Below are 17,901 nucleotides of genomic sequence, written 5' to 3'. Positions count from 1 at the left end.
GTTATAGAACTACTTTATACTTTATGTCATCAAATTCCAAAAGTTTTGATTCCAAAGTTACCAGCAAGGTGTATCTTATAGACAAAGCATCAATAACTACATTAACATTTCCTTGCTTGTGCTTGATCGTTGAAATAAATTGTTTTAAAATTCTAATTACATCTCCATAATTTATGAAAATAGCCATTTTACTTTTCATAAAGGTAACTTTTGAATTACTGGTTCTGGAAATCTTCGTTGGAACAAGTTTTCTAGAACATATATAATACCTTTAGAATGAGCTTTCTAGAACAAAGTTTCCAAAAAACATTTAGGCCTTTTTCACTTGAGTGGATTTGAGGGAGAGTAATTGAGGGGATTTGAGAAGATTTAAAAATAAATTTTTTTATTGTTTATTTGAGTCAATTTGGAGGTAAGTGGGAATGAATTTGGAAATAAAGTTTATAAGAATTAGTGTAGGATTTGATTGACGTGAGAAATTAAAAAAATTTACTTCCAAATCTAATCTCATTTACCTCCAAATTCACTCAAATAATCAATAAAAAAATTTATTTTCAAATCCTCTCAAATCCCCTTAATTACTCTCCCTCAAATCTACTCAAGTGAACAAGGCCTTAATGTTTCATAATGAACGAGTTTTTTCAAAACGAGCTCTCTCTTCTTCTTCCATTATACTAAAGAATGGAGGTGCAATAACAGTGACACAACAAAGATAATAACAATAACAATGGCATGGTGCCATTAAGAAGGGTATTTAATCTTTTTCTCTTTGTATAAGGATGTAGTTAGTAATAACGGAGATTCAGAAAGAAAAAGCCCACTTAGAAATTTACCATAGTCATATATCAGGAACAAACCCAATCCAGGAAAAAATGTGCAAAACGTCTCGACAACTTCTTTTTTGCACTTCTATACATTTCTTCATGCACCCCTCTCTAAATAAACTTCTCATTTTTCCTTTCGGAGCTTTGGGCGTTGCTCCCTCCACCCCCACATGCTTCTCCCTCCACCTCCCCAATTTTATATAATTCCAATTATGTCCTAAAGTTAAATTTTTTTACTTTTTTTATTTTAATATTTTAATTAATTTAAATTTACTTTTTTCTATTTACTACCTACATCTATCAACCTTTCATTTCCATCTCTCACTTCTCACTTCCGTAACCTCTCTCTCACTTCTCACTTCCGTCTCCAACTTCTCCATTTTCTTTCTCCATTTCTTTCTCCATTTCTTCTTTGTTTTTCGTTTTTGTAGAAGACCGTTTGAAGTGGAGCAAGACTGGTGCGGAGGAATAGCGTGTGCGGAGGAACATCGTGGAGGAGCGAGATCTGCGTCCAGGTTGGTTCTTTCACCGTGCTCTGTTTATCGATTTTACTGTGCACGAAAGGCTAAAACGGATGTGGGACATTCGTTTGCCTTCGACGGATTTCCGACTTCCGTCGACGGATGTGGGATATCCGTTGAAGGCCAATCGGATATCCCACATCCGTTTCGGCTCTGCTGCATTTTTTTTACTTTTTTAATTGTTTTTAAATTATTATAACTGAAATATATATTTATATATTTGATATATTTATTGTTAAATGTTTTTAAATTTTCTTTGACTTAGATTATTATTTGAATATTTTATAAATTTTTTTATTTGTAGTTTGTAAATAAATTGATTAAGAATTAGATACGAAAACTTTTATATATTTAAATTATTTTTATTTCTTAAAATAAATATTATCAATTTAATTTATTTAATATTAGTAAATTTGTATTTGTATTTATTTTATTTATAGTAAATTTGTATTTGTAATAATAATTAATTTAATAATAATTAAATGGAAATGTATTTAAATATATTATTTTAATTAATTAGCTAATTGTTTCTTTTATTTAATTTTTGTTGTAAGTTAATAAATTAATTATTATTAGTTTAATTTATTTTGAATTGCATTTTTTATAGTTTATTAATGATATTTGAAACAATAATTTATTTTAATTTTTGAAATTAAATAAACAAATTATTGTTAGAAATGGTAAGAACACGTGGTGCATCTTTTAATTCTCGAGGTGAGAGTTCTCGAGGAGAGAGTTCGTCGCAGGGCGAAGCTCGGAGAAGACCTACCGTTTCTACTCGTAGAAGTCGGGCAGCTCCTATCCAGCATGACCCCATAGCTGAGGAGCGAGCCGTTGAGGAATAAACATATGAGGCGTATGAGACTCATGGAGAGGAGAATGCATTTGAGGCCCCTAACGATGATGACGATGAGGAGGAGCATGCAGATGTTCATGACATACAAGAGGATTTCGCTGGATTTCCTGGAGGTCCACACGATCATTCATTGCTGACGCACTATGTTCAGCATGTAGCTTATGCTATTTCCCAAGGCCGGGTGAGTGCAAAAATAAAATTTATTTTATTATTTTTTTAATAGAAAATTTATTAAATATTGATGTGTAGGATCGAGGGGACACACTGAAGTTGATCTCCCACGGAAAAAAAGTAAATAAGTTAGGACCATGCCACGAGGGAATTCAAGACATTGTGTTGAATTCCAGTTTGATGCCTCTTACAAGGATTTGTTATGATTACGTTGATAAGGGGTTACTCCTCGGATTCATAGAGAGGTGGCATTTTGAGACCAGTAGTTTCCATCTCCCTATAGGGGAGATGTCGATTACTCTTGATGACGTCTCGACATTACTTCACCTGCCCGTGATGGGACAAATGTGTGATTTGGAGGAGTTGGAGTTTGAGGAGGCTCGTACAGCCCTTGTGCAACTGCTCGGCGTTGATGGTGGCACAGCAGGTGCTGAGATGGAGGACGCACGTGGTCCGAAAGTCAGACTCAGCTGGCTTAGAGAGATATATGTTCAGAGGTGTGAGTCGCAGCATTGGGACTATGCTGCTAGAGCATATTTGTTGCATCTAGTAGGATGTACGATTTTTGCAAATAAGAGTGCCAGTTCTATACCCGTGTCTTACTTATTGTTATTTAGAGACGTACACGCGTGTGACAGATATGCCTGGGGTGTTGCTGCACTCGCCTATTTGTACGAGCAACTCGGGGATGCGAGTCTCGCGTCCCCAAAGCAGATGGCTGAATATTTGACTCTATTTCAGGTACAGTTATAACTTTGACATTTATTTCATGTATTTATTTCCATGTTCGAACATGGATGTAATTTAATTGAATAATTATTTTTTTAGAGTTGGATATACGAACATTTCCCTGGCTTGGGGAGGAGGCGGTTGGTGACTTCTTACGATGATACCACACCACGTGCCATGAGATGGCAGAGCCCTAGACAGAGTTCCACTCTCGTAGAGATTCGGTCACAGTTGGATGCGCTGACATACAGTGGAGTTGTATGGCATCCGTATGAGGGGCATCGAGGCATTCGGCCATTCTTCGGCATCTGTATGTATTCTGGATGGATTCGGATTGGTGACACCCTTTGTCGTCATTTGCCTGAGCGTGTGCTGAGGCAATTTGGGTTTCAGCAAGACATTCCACGATCACCGACTATGGTTCCAGATGCAGATGTAGTGGCCATTGATCATATGTGGTTGCACTTGAGAGCTCACGTTGTGAGTAATGTCAGACATGCAGCATCCCCTTCTGACTGTGTTGATGGGTACATTCAGTGGTTCAGGAGGGTTTCGCATCCTTATATTATTGTTGCTGCAGATGACGCGCGACCGGCTCTTGCACCTAGACAACGCCCCGATGTTCCACGGGAGGCACGACCCCATCGTAGATCGTCTCCACCTTCACCATCTGGCGCCCTGGTATATTATTTTTCATTGCTTATATTATTAAATTTTGATCACCTTGTTTATTTAATTGTTTGATATAATTATAATGCAGGCTAGATTTAGGCGAATGGCGAGAATGTTACAGTCCTTGATATCGTGTCGTCATGTCACCGAGGGTACTGTTGCACATCAGGTGTCAGTGGACCTGCTTCAGATTGCTAATGAAGGCATCGACGAATATTCCACGACTAGGAGAGAGCAGAGGCATGTGTGTGGTAGACGGTCGACGTCTAATTGATAGGACTTTATATTTCCTTTTTCTGATTATGTATTACAGGACTTTATATTATCTTTGTATTTGTAATAGACATTTATAATTTCTTATAATTTCAATGTTTTCATTTTGAGTTACATGTTCTTTTATATTGGTTATATAGATGATCAAATATTTATATGTTTAAGTGGAAAAAAATAAGAACTTAATTAACAACAAGTAATATAAATATGATCATATATAAATAAATACTACATAAATATCACGAATAATAAAAATATAATTATCATGAATACTGACAATAAGTACTTAAATAACAAAATATAATAGTGTATTTCTACATATCTTCATACATAATATAAATATCATGAATCACCTAAGTCAACATAAGATGTTGTTATGTCCATCAATTGTTCAAATGCGTGCATCCTACTAGTATAAATAGATGTCCACGCTCGTGCCTCAGGATAACAGTGGGTTGAGGACATGATATTCACCGTGGGCAACGGACAACCTTCTTGTAGCTTAACCTACATTATACAAATAACAAAATATAATTGAGTGATAAGTAATTTTAAAATAAATTCATAACAAAATGCACTTACCTGCACAAAATGACATCCATGAACATGTCCTATACAAATTAAGCGATGTTGAGTGATATCAGAAGGTGGTGTGGAACGTAGTGGAAAGATAGTATAATTTTGAGAGTATGACAAACACACTAAGATAACGTTATATCGGTTAGCAATTGCATAACCAATGTCTGGTAATGTCATCCACTTGGTCGTGTTAGCCTGTTATGAATAAAAGTTGTTAGAAAAAACCATGTAATAAAGAAACTACATAAAACGGGAAACACTTACCGCGGACAGTGACTGCACCAACAAAGAGGACCTCAGTTCTTCTAGTCTATCATAGCCTCCTACTAGGCTTGCATATTCATCACGCCATGCACTGAGTTCTTTGTACAACTCATTCCTCACAACGGGCCATGAATCTTCTCCGAGTCCCAACAACGCAGCAATACATCTATACCCACAGTGACCATCAACCACAACATCAACAACGTCCACAATGAAGGGGTGAGTAGTAGAATGAAACTGGTCTATCATTGGAACTCTCCTTTTCTTCATTGCTTTTGGCTTTGATTGTAATTTACTTCTCACAGATGAAGATTCTATGGTTGAATGAAAGGCGTCCACATACTCAAAATATGATGGATCCCGCGTAGTAGACCTTTCACTTTGTTTAACTTTACTTTTTTGTGCACCCTTTGTCTTGACTTTATGTAATGGAGGGACCATTGATGTCAATGTAGGACAAACAATCTCAAGTAACTTCTGCTTGATGGTGACTTTACCGCCAATATCAACCTCATTGAATCGTTCTTCTACTTGTTTCAACTCATCTTTAATGGATAACTGAGGCTTAGTTTCATTTAATTAAACATTTGAGAAATGCAATCTTCGCCACATGATATGAAATTCACCTATAGGGATCATCCTAGGATCATATCGTGCTAATTCACATGCACATGGGACACCAAATGTACGTCTCAATACGCATCCACACTTTGAGGAGTCCAATCCTATCTGCTGCACTATTTTCAATTCCTTAGCAATGAGATCCAATGCATATCGAGACACACGCCCAATAAGTTCTCTATATATGTAGCCTTTAAAATAGTCACTCCTGAGCAACAAACTACTTTCAAATGACGCCTTAATCTTGTTGTGTTGTAAGATAATGACGTTATGAATATTATCCCAACAAGAACACAAATCACCCATACTATTGCCCAGAACTTTCTTCAGGCTCCAATGAGCAGATTCAGCCCTGAAACAAAAAAAAACTTCAACAAGTACAAATAAATATTTATCTACAAAACAAATAAATAAAATAACATTACAACATACCTATTTGTGGTTGTGTTCCCTAAATGCATTACTTTGTTCGTCCAGAACTTTACAAAGTATGTGCTGTACGGAATAATCCAAGTCTGATTAACATATTCAAAGAACAAAGGCCATGATCTGCTTGCGTATTCAAAACCATTCACATACTCAGCAAACAAGCTTTCATCAGCACAATCCATCACATTTTCCCATGCATCCATCAACACTTCCCAAACCTCAGTAGAATGAACTAACATTTTGCATTTAGCTTTAACATTTTTAAGGATGTGGAACCGACATAACATTTGATATGACTCAGGGAATACACTTGATATGGCATTCATCAAAGCCAAGTCTCGGTCAGTCACAATAACTTTAGGACCACCCTCAGATGTTAAAAATAAACCTTTCATCTTTTCCAAAGCCCATGTGAAATTACTCTGCCTTTCAGTAGACAAGAAAGCAAATGCTGCTGAGAAGGTTAACCCTGTAGACGTCATACCCACAATCTCAAGCAACGGAAGTCTATATCTATTTGTTTTATATGTGGAATCCATCATAAATACAACATTAAATGAGTTTAACAATTTCACCGCATCAGGATGTGTCCAAAACAAGTCAGTAACAACCTTTGAATCATCAGCACACCTACTCCAGTGAATGTACTTATCCCGATCCAACAACATCATAAGTTGTTGTAGTTCAGTTCTGGACCCTCTTAATGATCGTTTATACGCATGCCTTGCGTTGTAGATTTGTTTAATCGTTGTGACATTTCGATCATTATTTTGTTTGAGTGTTAATAAAATATTTGCAGGTGTAACTTTACTCTTTGTCATATCAACCAGTAATGACTTCTCACTCGTATTTAACCTGCCAGCATAAGGGTGACCCACTAAAGTTTCAGTCAACTCATGGTTGTGATGTCCACACATCACCTTCAACACCCATCCGGCCCCATCTGAACATGGTTTACCCTTTAATCTAAACGGACATTCACATTTACGAGTGCCGTATACACTAGCCACTGCATCAGCTTTGTATTTCCTATATTTTCCCCCTCTTTCACATCCAAGTATGACATACGTTTTTCTTCCCCGTACACCAGTAGCTATGTCAGATCTTACTATTACCACAACAAATCCTAAATCAAAAGCCATTCCTTTTACCCATTGAATTAAGTGCTCCCGTGAATGAAATATTTCATTTGTTGTAAATCTATTTGTTAAATATCTCTCTACAACTTTGCTAATTGATGAGGACAAATCAGATTTCAAACTACAACCAATCTGAGAATCCATATGAAGATATTCATCCATTTTAAATAATAATCACCTACAAAATTATAATGACCCTTATTAACATAATTAATAATTAATCAAACAAATATAAAAATATTAATATAATTAAATTATATATTTGATATAAATAGAGTAATAAATAATTTTTTATATAATTATCAAATTATTAAAGAATTAAAGATACAAAAATCATCTATAACAAATTCATATTTTAAAAAAATTATTACGTTTAAAAACTAACCATATATAACATTTAAAATTATAAATTTAAATATAAATTACTGTAAATAAAATAAACAAATAAAATAATAACGAAACGTAAAAGGAACACTGCCTCTGGACGGATGACATCCTTCAACGGATGTCAACATCCGTTTAAGGCAAAACGGATGTCGACATCCGTTTCGCCTTAAACGGATGTTGACATCCGTTGAAGGATGTCATCCGTCCAGAGGCAGTGTTCCTTTTACGTTTCGTTTTTATTTTACTAACGTTTTGCGTCTCATGCAAGGATTATAGGCTTGGATATTAAAAGGATTATTGGAAGTATGAGAAGGGTTTAGGGTTTAGGATTATTGGAAGGATTATGACTACGTACCTGGAGAGGAACCACGACAAGGACACTACACCACAAACGCACTGCACCACGTACTGCACCGAGAACAAGAGGAAGATTGCTTGATAATTCTTTTCACGATCACCAAGCTTTGCAGAAAAATATTTTACTCATACAAGGAACTACGTAGGTTATCAATGAAATATGTTATAAATGAATAAAATTAAAAAACAATAATTTTAAAAATAAAATTTTACTGAGGACAAAATAGTAAAGGAAAGGTGGAGGAAGGGGCAAAATAGTAAAGGAGAGGTGGAGGAAGAGATGTGTGGGGGTGGAGGGAGCAACACCCCGGAGCTTTTTACATTGCACGATTCACAAGTTAAAAATAACTTGAAGACTTAAAATAATATATAGTTTCCAAATTGCATAATCTAGAAGTCATTTGACTTTTACTGTACAATGAAATCAAAAAACTTTTCAGTTATGTAATTTATAAGTTAAAAATAATTTTTAAATTGTATAATTTGTTTTAACTTCTAAATTGTATAATTCAAAAATTATTTTTAACTTTAAATTATATAATTAGAAAGTTTTTTTATTTCTGAGTTATACAGAAAAAAACAAAATTATTTTTTTATGGGGTGCAGGAAAAAAGTGTATAGAGGTGCGGAAGAAGCAGTCCAATTCAATAGTGTTTTATTGAGGTTTGTAACAAATTCTGACCTAACGTATTATTAGGTGAAACGAAGGACTAGAGTGTATTATGAGGGGCAAATTGGAAATAATACATATTAGAAGAATTTATTTATAATTTAGGCTTAAATAAGTTTTCATTTTCCTACATGAACCATATTTGTTATAAGTACCAAAAATTTTTTTACTTCAAATTAGATACATAGTAAATTAATCGTTCTGTTTTATGTTATTCTAATATTACACGTGATGAAAGTTCTACTCCTCACTTTTATGTTAGATTGTCTCACTTCAGATAATCTTTTAAGTCTCTTGTATTATAATAGATAATTGATACAAAATATATTAGTTATTATGGTAAAAATAAGGGTTAAATATGTTTTTCGTCCCTTAAGTATCACACGATTTTGGTTTTAGTCCCTACTCGAAACTTTGATGGTTTTTAGTCCTCATAGTATTGAAACTATTAGTATTAATCCTTAAAAATGGATGGCGTCAACTTTTAGTTGATCTGGCAAACGGCGATGCCACGTCTTCTTCTTCAGTATCTGCCACGTTGCTTCTTTGTCATCTCAGTTGGAGCAAAGCCGAATTCTTCTTCCGCGACCTTCTCTCGGCGCAGGACCTCTCGGACCTAACTCCCCTCTATCAGCGCCCGATCTGCACCTCCTGATCCAGCGCCCGTTATAATGCTATGATTTCATGGGTTTCTCGCGATTCCCTATGATGGCCACTTTTGCCATAGAACTTGTGGTCACAATCACGGCTAAGGACATGGATATGTGTTTTATTACCGTTCTTCTGCTACAGGTACCACCACGAAACAATTTGGCCCCAATATTTTTTTTATAAAATGAATCATCTTCCCCTCCCCAGCCCCTGGACGAAGTTCAAGTCAATTACTTTTTTCACGTTGTTTTTTGAAATGAATTTAAGAGTTCTCATATTACCTTTTACCTTATTTCCCAAAGAAAAATGAATTTGTACAAATCTCATTGCAGGTTGCATCTAAAATGAAGCAATTAACGTCTTCATCCTAAAAGTACTTGTATAATTCTCTTGCTTCTTCCAATGCAGTGTACCATAGAAAATCAGCGGTGATGTTATATGTTATTTAAACCTTTTATTTTGTTTGGAAGTGTTTAGAAAATGGAGTCAATCAGTGACAATTGAAATCTAAAGGGTGTTTAGGAATTTAACAGTGGTGTTTCAATTGCATAATTTCTATTTGAGCAGGTTGTTGTAGTCCGAGTTCATTGTTGGCCTTTATACTGTGTTCTGGTTTCACCCAATCTGCACCTCCTGATCCAGCGCCTCGAGTCGCAGTCCCTCCAGATCCGCTCTCAGGTCCAGTCCTACCTCGTCTCACACCGTGAAGACTTCGCGCGCCTCTTCTCTCTCTACAACGATGCCGTTTCGCAGACTCGCGAGGTCTCCGACGACGTCGCTGCCATTATTCGACTCCTCTCCGACCGACCGATCGATGTCGAGGTGCGCGAGGTTGTGTCGGAAATGAAGGTGAAGAAAGAGGAGCTAAAGGTGAAGGAACTCCTAGGGCTGGTTGGAACTGTTGTGGGGTTGAACAAGAGGTTAGAAAGTGTGAAGGAAGCGTTGAGGAGTGGAAGGTTCGAATTTGCAGCACAAGGGTTGAAGGAGTTGAAAGTGGCGTTGAGGATTGACAAGAAGGATGATAGGGAGCCTTTGGTGAATTGGTTAATCTTAGATGACGAAAAAGAAGAACTCAACTTTGCCCACAACTAAGATGACGAAGAAGCAACGTGGGAAGAAGACGCCACCTCGCCGTTTGCCAGATCAGCTAAAAGTTGACGCCGTCCATTTTTAAGGATTAATACTAATAGTTTCAATACTATGAGGACTAAAAACCATCAAAGTTTCGAGTAGGGACTAAAACCAAAATCGTGTGATAGTTAAGGGACGAAAAACATATTTAACCCTAAAAATAATAATATTCAATAAGAATCAAAAGAAAATTATAAATATCCGAGGAAACTAAATCAGAAGAAATATAAATACATATTTGCCTAAACAAAATTATTTAATTAATTAGGTACTCAATTTAAAGAAAAAAATGATTAAATACTTAAAAATAAAAATGAGGTTTGAAATATATAACTCATTTTAGCCTATAATTTTAGACTTGTATACATTTTTTAGCAAAATTATGAAAAGGACACGATTTTTCATTAATTTTTTTTAACTTACTTCGATAAATTTTTTCATAATTTCAATTACTTGTAATAGTAATAGAAACAACTTATAATTTATTTTCATTTTCTCTTCAATTATAGAAGCATGTTATACAACAATCACTAAACCACTTATATACAAGTGTTTAATCAAGTTATTTAAGCTAAGTTGGTTGATTAAGCTTTTTACTTCAAGGGATCCAAAGAGACAAATGCTGAGTCAAGGGATATAGTAATTTATGTATTTCAACTAATTCAATGCTTTTTAACTCAACCAAGAGTAGTTTATGAGGTTAAGAAATAGCCTCATCATGACACATATTTCAAATCCAAATCTTCCAAGTCATAACACTTATCTGATAATGACATATAAAATAATTATGAACTCAATTGAAAATAAAGATGGTTATACCAAAGATCATCTTTTAACAACCAATCACAATATAATTTCTACTTATGCAAATAAAACACAACTCATACATTATTTTTGTAAAAAGTATTAGCATATAATAAAATGGGTGTGAAAGTGTAGAGAGCAGCTACTTTTAAAAAACATTGCAGCATTGTTTCCTGCAACTTTAGAAAACACTACCAAAGGCTATTGTAGCTTCTTGCACTGTAGATGATTGCGTAAAATATAGCAAATGTTTTGTACAAACATAAGATGACATAGGATTCTTATATGTTTCATCCTAATGCATGATATTATTAAAGTAGGGAAAAGCTGATTTGGAAAGTTAAGATAAGAACCACTAGTAGTCGTCACAGTCCACTAATTTCTTGAAGCTTCGCTAAATACAGTGCCACTACCTTTTTCTTTATGGTAATCTTAGTGATGCTACTGTCACTATACATTCCAAATTCATTATAAATGTAGAACTCTACAACAATAATGCAAACATTGGTATTGATAATAACATTTTGGTGAAAAAACAACAATGGTTGATCTTGTGAAAAGAAAAAGAAAAGAAAGGTGGACAATAAATGAAAGTAAAAGCAGCATTCTTTGTTTTTTCCACTTTAATTGTCTTTGATCTTTACCATTCAAAATGTATAGTAGCAGAAATATTATAGAAGTATATATAGAGGTGCCAAATTGTTTCTGGCTTAATGTGGTATATGAAAATTTTACATGAACTTTAATTAATGATTGATACGTTATCCATTGTTGAACTTTAATGTGGTTTTTCATTTCCATATCTTCACTCATAAGGAACTGAAACTGATAAATGGTGATAAATTCTCCATTGGTTGAGTCGTGAGTGTTGGATAGAGAGAAAAGGTGAGAAAAAAGAAAGATGTATGTGACTAGGCCTTTGTCTATGTATAGAAGATCTCCAAGTACTCTTTCAATACCACCACCAGATGGTCCATATTCAGGTTATCTTGTGATCACAGATGAAGAAGCAGAAGCAGAAGACACGTGTTGTTGGCGTCTGTGCAGGCATAAGAAGGTGAAGAAGCTACCTTTTCCTCAGGACAAAATCTTCTCTATCACTCATGCATCAGAGTATCAGCAAACTTCAAACACCAAGGTCTGGTTTCTACCTGTGCCTGATCACCCTCTATCTTCCAACCGCTACTATGTCATCAAAGCCAAAGGCAGACATAAAGGGTATGTTACCATGTATACATCACTGCATTATGATTTCGTTCTCTCTATATACTCAGTATACACTAACAATTTAGTATCATTCAGTGTATATATATATATTTGGACAGCTAAACTAATTTTGAATTGAGTTTAAGATGCAATCAAAACAATTGCTTCATTATTTATACCAGTTTTACAATTAGTCAGGCTGAAGTCAGAATTGTAATATTAAGGTCACTTAATTATTCTTAGAGGAGTAATGAGGCGTGGTTTTGGAAATATATGATCTTTCTCACATTATGAACAAGAAAAGAGATAAAAAGCCAAATTAAAAACGATGGTTTTTCTCGTGCAATTTGAGTATTTGACTATGAATGAGTTTCGTTTGAACTTATTCGGCCTTTTTGTCAAACTTGGATGCAACCAGAATGCTGGTTTATGTAAAATTTATCAGAGGGCAGTGAACGTTTGATGTCTTAGATAACATGTGCCGTTGTACAGTGAAAACATTGACAGTGACAAAGTTGGAACTATTGTGTGATTTTGTAGGAAAGCATACAAGTGCTCAAGAGAGGGGGACATTGTGACATGTTGCTTCACTGACATGTTGAATGATGAAAGGCCAAAGCCTTTCAATCTGAAGGACTTGTACCAAATTTTCAAGATTCACAGCCACCAGAGTGATGGTTTCTTTGGTAGGTCCATAACTCCTGATGGAATTCCCCCCTCATTCCTAAGGAAAAAAGGGTGGAGAATGGAAATCTCAGGCTCATATAGGTCATGCAGACTGAGTGAAGCTCTAGGAGTTGATGCTTCTCTAAGGGAACAGCTACCAGATTTGAACTTCCCCATCTCAAGAAAACGTTCACCTCCTGTGACAGTAGGAAAATGGTACTGTCCATTCATTTTTGTGAGAGATGGGACAAGAATGAGACAGCAGATGAAGAAGTGCATGTATTATAGCATGACTCTTGAGCAAAGGTGGGAAGAGGTATACTCTTGTGGGAGTGAAGAGAGTGAAGGGGGTGATGGTGTTGTGGCTGTGAATGTGAGTGTGGAGAGAGAGATGGTTATGGTGTCTGGCATTAAAGCTACAAGGAATGGAAGCAGTGATGCTGATGGTTTCTTTTGGTTTAGGGCATATGATCCATACAACAGGAGAAAGGCTAATGTGGGTTTGAGTTCAGCAATTGTTGAGCACATGAGATGGGTGCAGGAGGGTGGAGGATGGGCCCATGGTCATGGAAGAGAGAAGATGGTGAGAGTGAGGGAAGAGGCAAGAAACCAGAGTGAGTGGCTAAGGTTTGCATGCTATGTGTTAGTGGAAAGTTTTTGTTTGAGGACACTAGAAGGGAAGTTAGTGTTGAGATATGACTTTAGGCACATACACAACGTTAAATGCAAGTGGGAGTAAGGATCTAAATAAGTACTTTTGTTACTTTTTCTAGGATTAGAATTGAAGTTTTATGTTTTATATCGATCATGTTCAGATAAAAAGTATTTAGAAAACTCTATCTAAGTTTTATTTTAATGTTAACTCCACAAAATGTTTTTGTTTGCACTTATGTCATACTTGTAATACATGTGCATGTATTATGACAATTTATAAATTGAAGGTTCAGGAAATAAATTAAATACTGAATTTTATAAACAACATTCCTATGATATTTAGTTGATGAATGTATAATCTAGCTTTAGCATTCAGCATGGGTCCGGTGGTAATCTCCTATAGGCAGAGCTTAGATTTACTTTTGGAAGGAAACCTCTTCTTCTTCTTACATCTAATCTTCAGGGTTAAATTTTGTCTTCTTCCTTCCTTGGTTAGTCTTAGAAGTCAGTTTCTCTATCTTCTTTTCAATTTATGTCTTCTCTTCCTTATGTGAGTTCCTAACAAAAGTAGTTTTTGACAAAACCATCTTCGTTAGTCATAGAATCAATAGTAGGCAAAGGCAACAAATCTATGAGAGTTAGAGGGTTAAAACCATAGACTACCTCAAATGGAGACATACAAGTAATAGAATGAACTACCCTATTATAAGAAAATTTCACATGAGATATCCATTTCTCATAAGTTTTCAAATTTTTATTTAGAAAACATTTAAGGAGTTTGATTTACCACTTTAGTTTGTATAAGGATGAGAGGTTATAGAGAAAAGAAGTTTTGTACCTAACTTACCCCACAATACCTTCCAAAAATGGCTAACAAATTTTACATCTATCCAATGCAATGCTCCTTCGAATACCATGTAGTCTCACTACTTGCTTGAAAAATAAATTGGCCACATGATTAGAGTCATCACTCTTATGGAAGCGAATGAAGTGAGACATCTTGGAGAACTTGTCTACCATAACAAAAACAAAATATTTTTCTCCTTTGGACTGTGGAAGTCCAAAAAAAAATCTATAAAAACATTTGTCCAATGAGATTTAAGAATGGGTAATGGCATAAATATTCCATGATGCATGGATTTAGACTTAGCACATTTACAAGTAATGCATCTATTACAAAAGGAAAACACATCATGTTTCATCTAAGGCCAAAAGAAATTATCATGTAAAATATCCAATGTCTTCTAAATCACAAAATGTCCCATTAAGTCCTCCCCCCCCCCCCCCCCCCCCCTCCCTTTATGAGCTTCGAGCTTCTTTGACAAATAATTCTCTCATTGACCATTTAGGAACACACACATTAGTTCCCTTAAAAAGAAAGGCATGCCTATAAAAATCATTAAAAGCTCATTTTTCACAATCTTTATAATTTTTTCCAAAATCATTATCATCATCATAAAATTCCTTATACACTTCAAAACCAAACATTTTAGTTTCAACCATGGACAATAAGGCATGTCTTCTAGATAAGGCATCAACTACAACATTTTCCTTACCTTATTTATGCTTAATAACATAAGGAAATTTTTCAATAAATTCTATACCCATTTGGCATGTCTATTATTGAGCTTGCCTTGACTTTTAATGTATTTAAGGAATCTATGATCATTATGAATTACAAATTCCTTAGGAAGCAAATAATATTGCGAAGTTTTCAAGGCCCTTACTAAGGCATATAGCTCCTTGTCATAAGTGAAATAGTTTCCACTACTCCTTTCAACTTTTCACTAAAATATATAAGATACCCTTTTTGCATGAGAACACCTTTTATGCCAACTTTTGAAGTATCACACTTTATCTCAACAAATTTTTCAAAATTTGGTAAAGCTAAGATAGGTGAATGTGAAATTTTATGTTTGAGGCTATCAAAAACCTCTTGTTGTTCCTTTCCCAGTTAAATTCCATCCCTTTCTTAATAATTTCATTTAATGGGGATGTTATGGTACTAAAATCCTTGAAAAACCTCATATAAAAATTAGCCAAGCCATGAAAACTTCTTACCTCACTTACATTCTTAGGAGTGGGCCAATCTTTAATGGCATTGACATTTTCTTTAACAATTTGCACTCCTTTAGAGCGAACTACAAACCCTAGGAAATCAACTTCATTTGTACAAAAAATGTATTTTTCCATATTGGCATATAGTTTCTCCTTCCTAAGAACTTATCAAACTTATCTTAAGTGTTTTAAGTGTTAATCAAGTGTGTGTTTTGCTATATATCAAGATATCATTAAAATACACAACAACAAACTTACCATAAAATTCCTCAAAACATGATTCATCAATCTCAAAAAAAAGTACTAGGTGCATTGATCAACCTAAAAGACATAATCATTCATTCATACAAACCAAATTTAGTTTTAAAAGTAGTCTTCCATTCATTTCCCTCTCTCACCCTAATTTGGTGATAACCATTTTTCAAATATTTCTTTAAGAAATAACAAGCACCATGCATTTCATCAAGCAAGTCATTAAGTTTAGGAATACGATGTTTATACCTGATGGTGATGTTATTGATGGCCCAACAATGCACATCCTCCATGATCCGTCTTTCTTAGGAACAAGGATGAATGACATGGCACATGAGCTTAAGCTCTCTCTAATCCATCCTTTCTCTATGAGTTGCTCCATTTGCTTTTGTATTTCTCTGGTCTCCTCCAGATTGCTCCTATAGGTTGACCTATTAGGAAGGGATGCATTCAGAATAAGGTTCATGTTGTGTTCAATACCCCTTTTAGGAGGTAAGCTATGAGATATGTCTTTAAGGAAGACATCCTCGTACTTCTTGAGAAGTTGTTTTGTACCTAAAAACAAAGAAACTTGCACAAAAGACAAACAAGTATTGTTAGGCATAAGCAAATATAAGGTTTCTTCTTTAACCAATGCTTACTTACCTCTTTTTCTCTAAAAAAAGGCTTTTACCACTCTTTATTTTTTTTACTTTCCTTTTTCTTGCCTCTTTCTAGAATTTTCTCTCTTACTTTTTTTTTCACTTCATCTTAATTTGATCCTCACAAACCGTGCTAAGAGATAAAAGTGTTAGGGACACCATTTTCTCTTTAAACAATAAATAATACTATTAGTTAGACCATCATGAATTATCTTTTTATCATATTGCCAAGGCTTTCCCAACAACAAGTGACTCGCCTGAATAGGTACTACATCACATACTACCTAATCGACATATTTACCTATAGAGAAAGCAATGTGCACCTCCTTATCCACCACTAATTCTCAATCCTCATTCAACAATTGCAAAGCATAAGGACTATGGTGTATAGATGTCACTAAACCAAACTTCTCCACTATTTGTTTACTGACTACATTTGTAAATCTTCCTTCATCAATGACGACAGCACACACATTTCCCATAACCATACATCTAGAATGGAAAAATATTCCTTCCTTGAATCTCATCCGCCTCCTTATTCATACTACCCAACAACCTTCTAACCATAAAAAGATCCCCATCTGTGGTATTTCATACTTCATATCCTCCTCGTCACTACTAGATGATTCCCCAATGGAATGATCACTAATGTACTACCCATTCTCCATTAAAATTATAGTTCTCCTATTGGGACATTTAGCTTCTATATGTCCTCTACCCAAACATTTAAAACATTTTTTTTTAACTAAAATGTGAAGAATCATCATTATTAGATTGAAAAGTTGCTTTATCGCTTAAAGACTCTTTTTCATTAAATTTAGGAATGGTAGAAGTAGCTCCCTCCTTCTTAGATTTCTCCTTATCCCTTCATGAGGTGAAAGACTTCCTATGAGAGCTTCTTCTCTTGAGTTATTGTTCTACTTTGGTAGTTTGGTGTGTCGCAACCGGAATCGCGACGGGACGACGATCCAATAAAAATATTAAGATTAAAATATTGAGAAAAGGAGATTTTGGAGTCGCCACCATAGTTTATTCTGGAAAACTACGGAAAAACCATAAAATGGTAAGGCATGGTCAAATTGAACCAGATTCTTGGTTCGGGAGTCGGTTACGTGTAGGGAAGGTATTAGCACCCTACAACGCCTGCCCTAAGGCAGTACCTTTAACTAAATGCGCGAATGTGGATGTGGTTTTCAAAGTGTTTAACTTTCCCTTAAAATAAAACTCGAAAGAAACAAACAATATTTTTTAGCTTTTTGGGCCCGACAAGGATTGACCTTACTCCTACGTATTCTCATGTGAGAAATCAGGGTTACGTAGTTCTTTTAGAAACTGTTTGAGAAACT

At 35.1% G+C, this 17,901-nt stretch overlaps 2 protein-coding genes across 2 annotated transcripts; one reads left to right on the top strand and one right to left on the bottom strand.

Moving 5' to 3' along the window:
• Positions 1-4,388: 4,388 nt before the first annotated feature.
• On the bottom strand, positions 4,389-6,856 carry LOC148200166 (uncharacterized). Its single transcript, XM_088112275.1, has 4 exons — positions 5,915-6,856; positions 4,890-5,231; positions 4,629-4,820; positions 4,389-4,553 (listed from the first exon to the last, which is right to left on the bottom strand). The coding sequence occupies exons 1-4, from the start codon at positions 6,854-6,856 to the stop codon at positions 4,389-4,391; spliced, it is 1,641 nt and encodes a 546-aa protein (XP_087968401.1).
• Positions 6,857-11,796: 4,940 nt separating this feature from the next.
• Positions 11,797-13,836, top strand: LOC124839580 (uncharacterized). Its single transcript, XM_088112171.1, has 2 exons — positions 11,797-12,296; positions 12,825-13,836. The coding sequence occupies exons 1-2, from the start codon at positions 11,980-11,982 to the stop codon at positions 13,687-13,689; spliced, it is 1,182 nt and encodes a 393-aa protein (XP_087968297.1). The 5' UTR covers positions 11,797-11,979; the 3' UTR covers positions 13,690-13,836.
• Positions 13,837-17,901: the final 4,065 nt, after the last annotated feature.

Source organism: Vigna umbellata, chromosome 4 (assembly GCF_029865625.1).
Source record: "Vigna umbellata cultivar VRB3 chromosome 4, Vumbellata_1.0, whole genome shotgun sequence".
Classification (NCBI taxonomy): Eukaryota; Viridiplantae; Streptophyta; class Magnoliopsida; order Fabales; family Fabaceae; genus Vigna; species Vigna umbellata.
Note: the sequence above shows the minus strand (reverse complement) of the source record. Positions and strands in the feature narration are given on the sequence as shown.

Bases quoted from the DNA above. Each gene is read 5' to 3' on its own strand.
- LOC148200166 (XM_088112275.1), bottom strand. From the start codon at position 6,856: ATGTGTGGACATCACAACCATGAGTTGACTGAAACTTTAGTGGGTCAC. The intron at 5,232-5,914 runs GTTTTGTAGATA...TCATATTTTGAG, and splicing joins TAATGTTATTTTATTTATTT to TATGTGGACGCCTTTCATTC. The intron at 4,821-4,889 runs GTAAGTGTTTCC...TATTCATAACAG, and splicing joins TGGTGCAGTCACTGTCCGCG to GCTAACACGACCAAGTGGAT.
- LOC124839580 (XM_088112171.1), top strand. From the start codon at position 11,980: ATGTATGTGACTAGGCCTTTGTCTATGTATAGAAGATCTCCAAGTACT. The intron at 12,297-12,824 runs GTATGTTACCAT...GTGATTTTGTAG, and splicing joins GCCAAAGGCAGACATAAAGG to GAAAGCATACAAGTGCTCAA.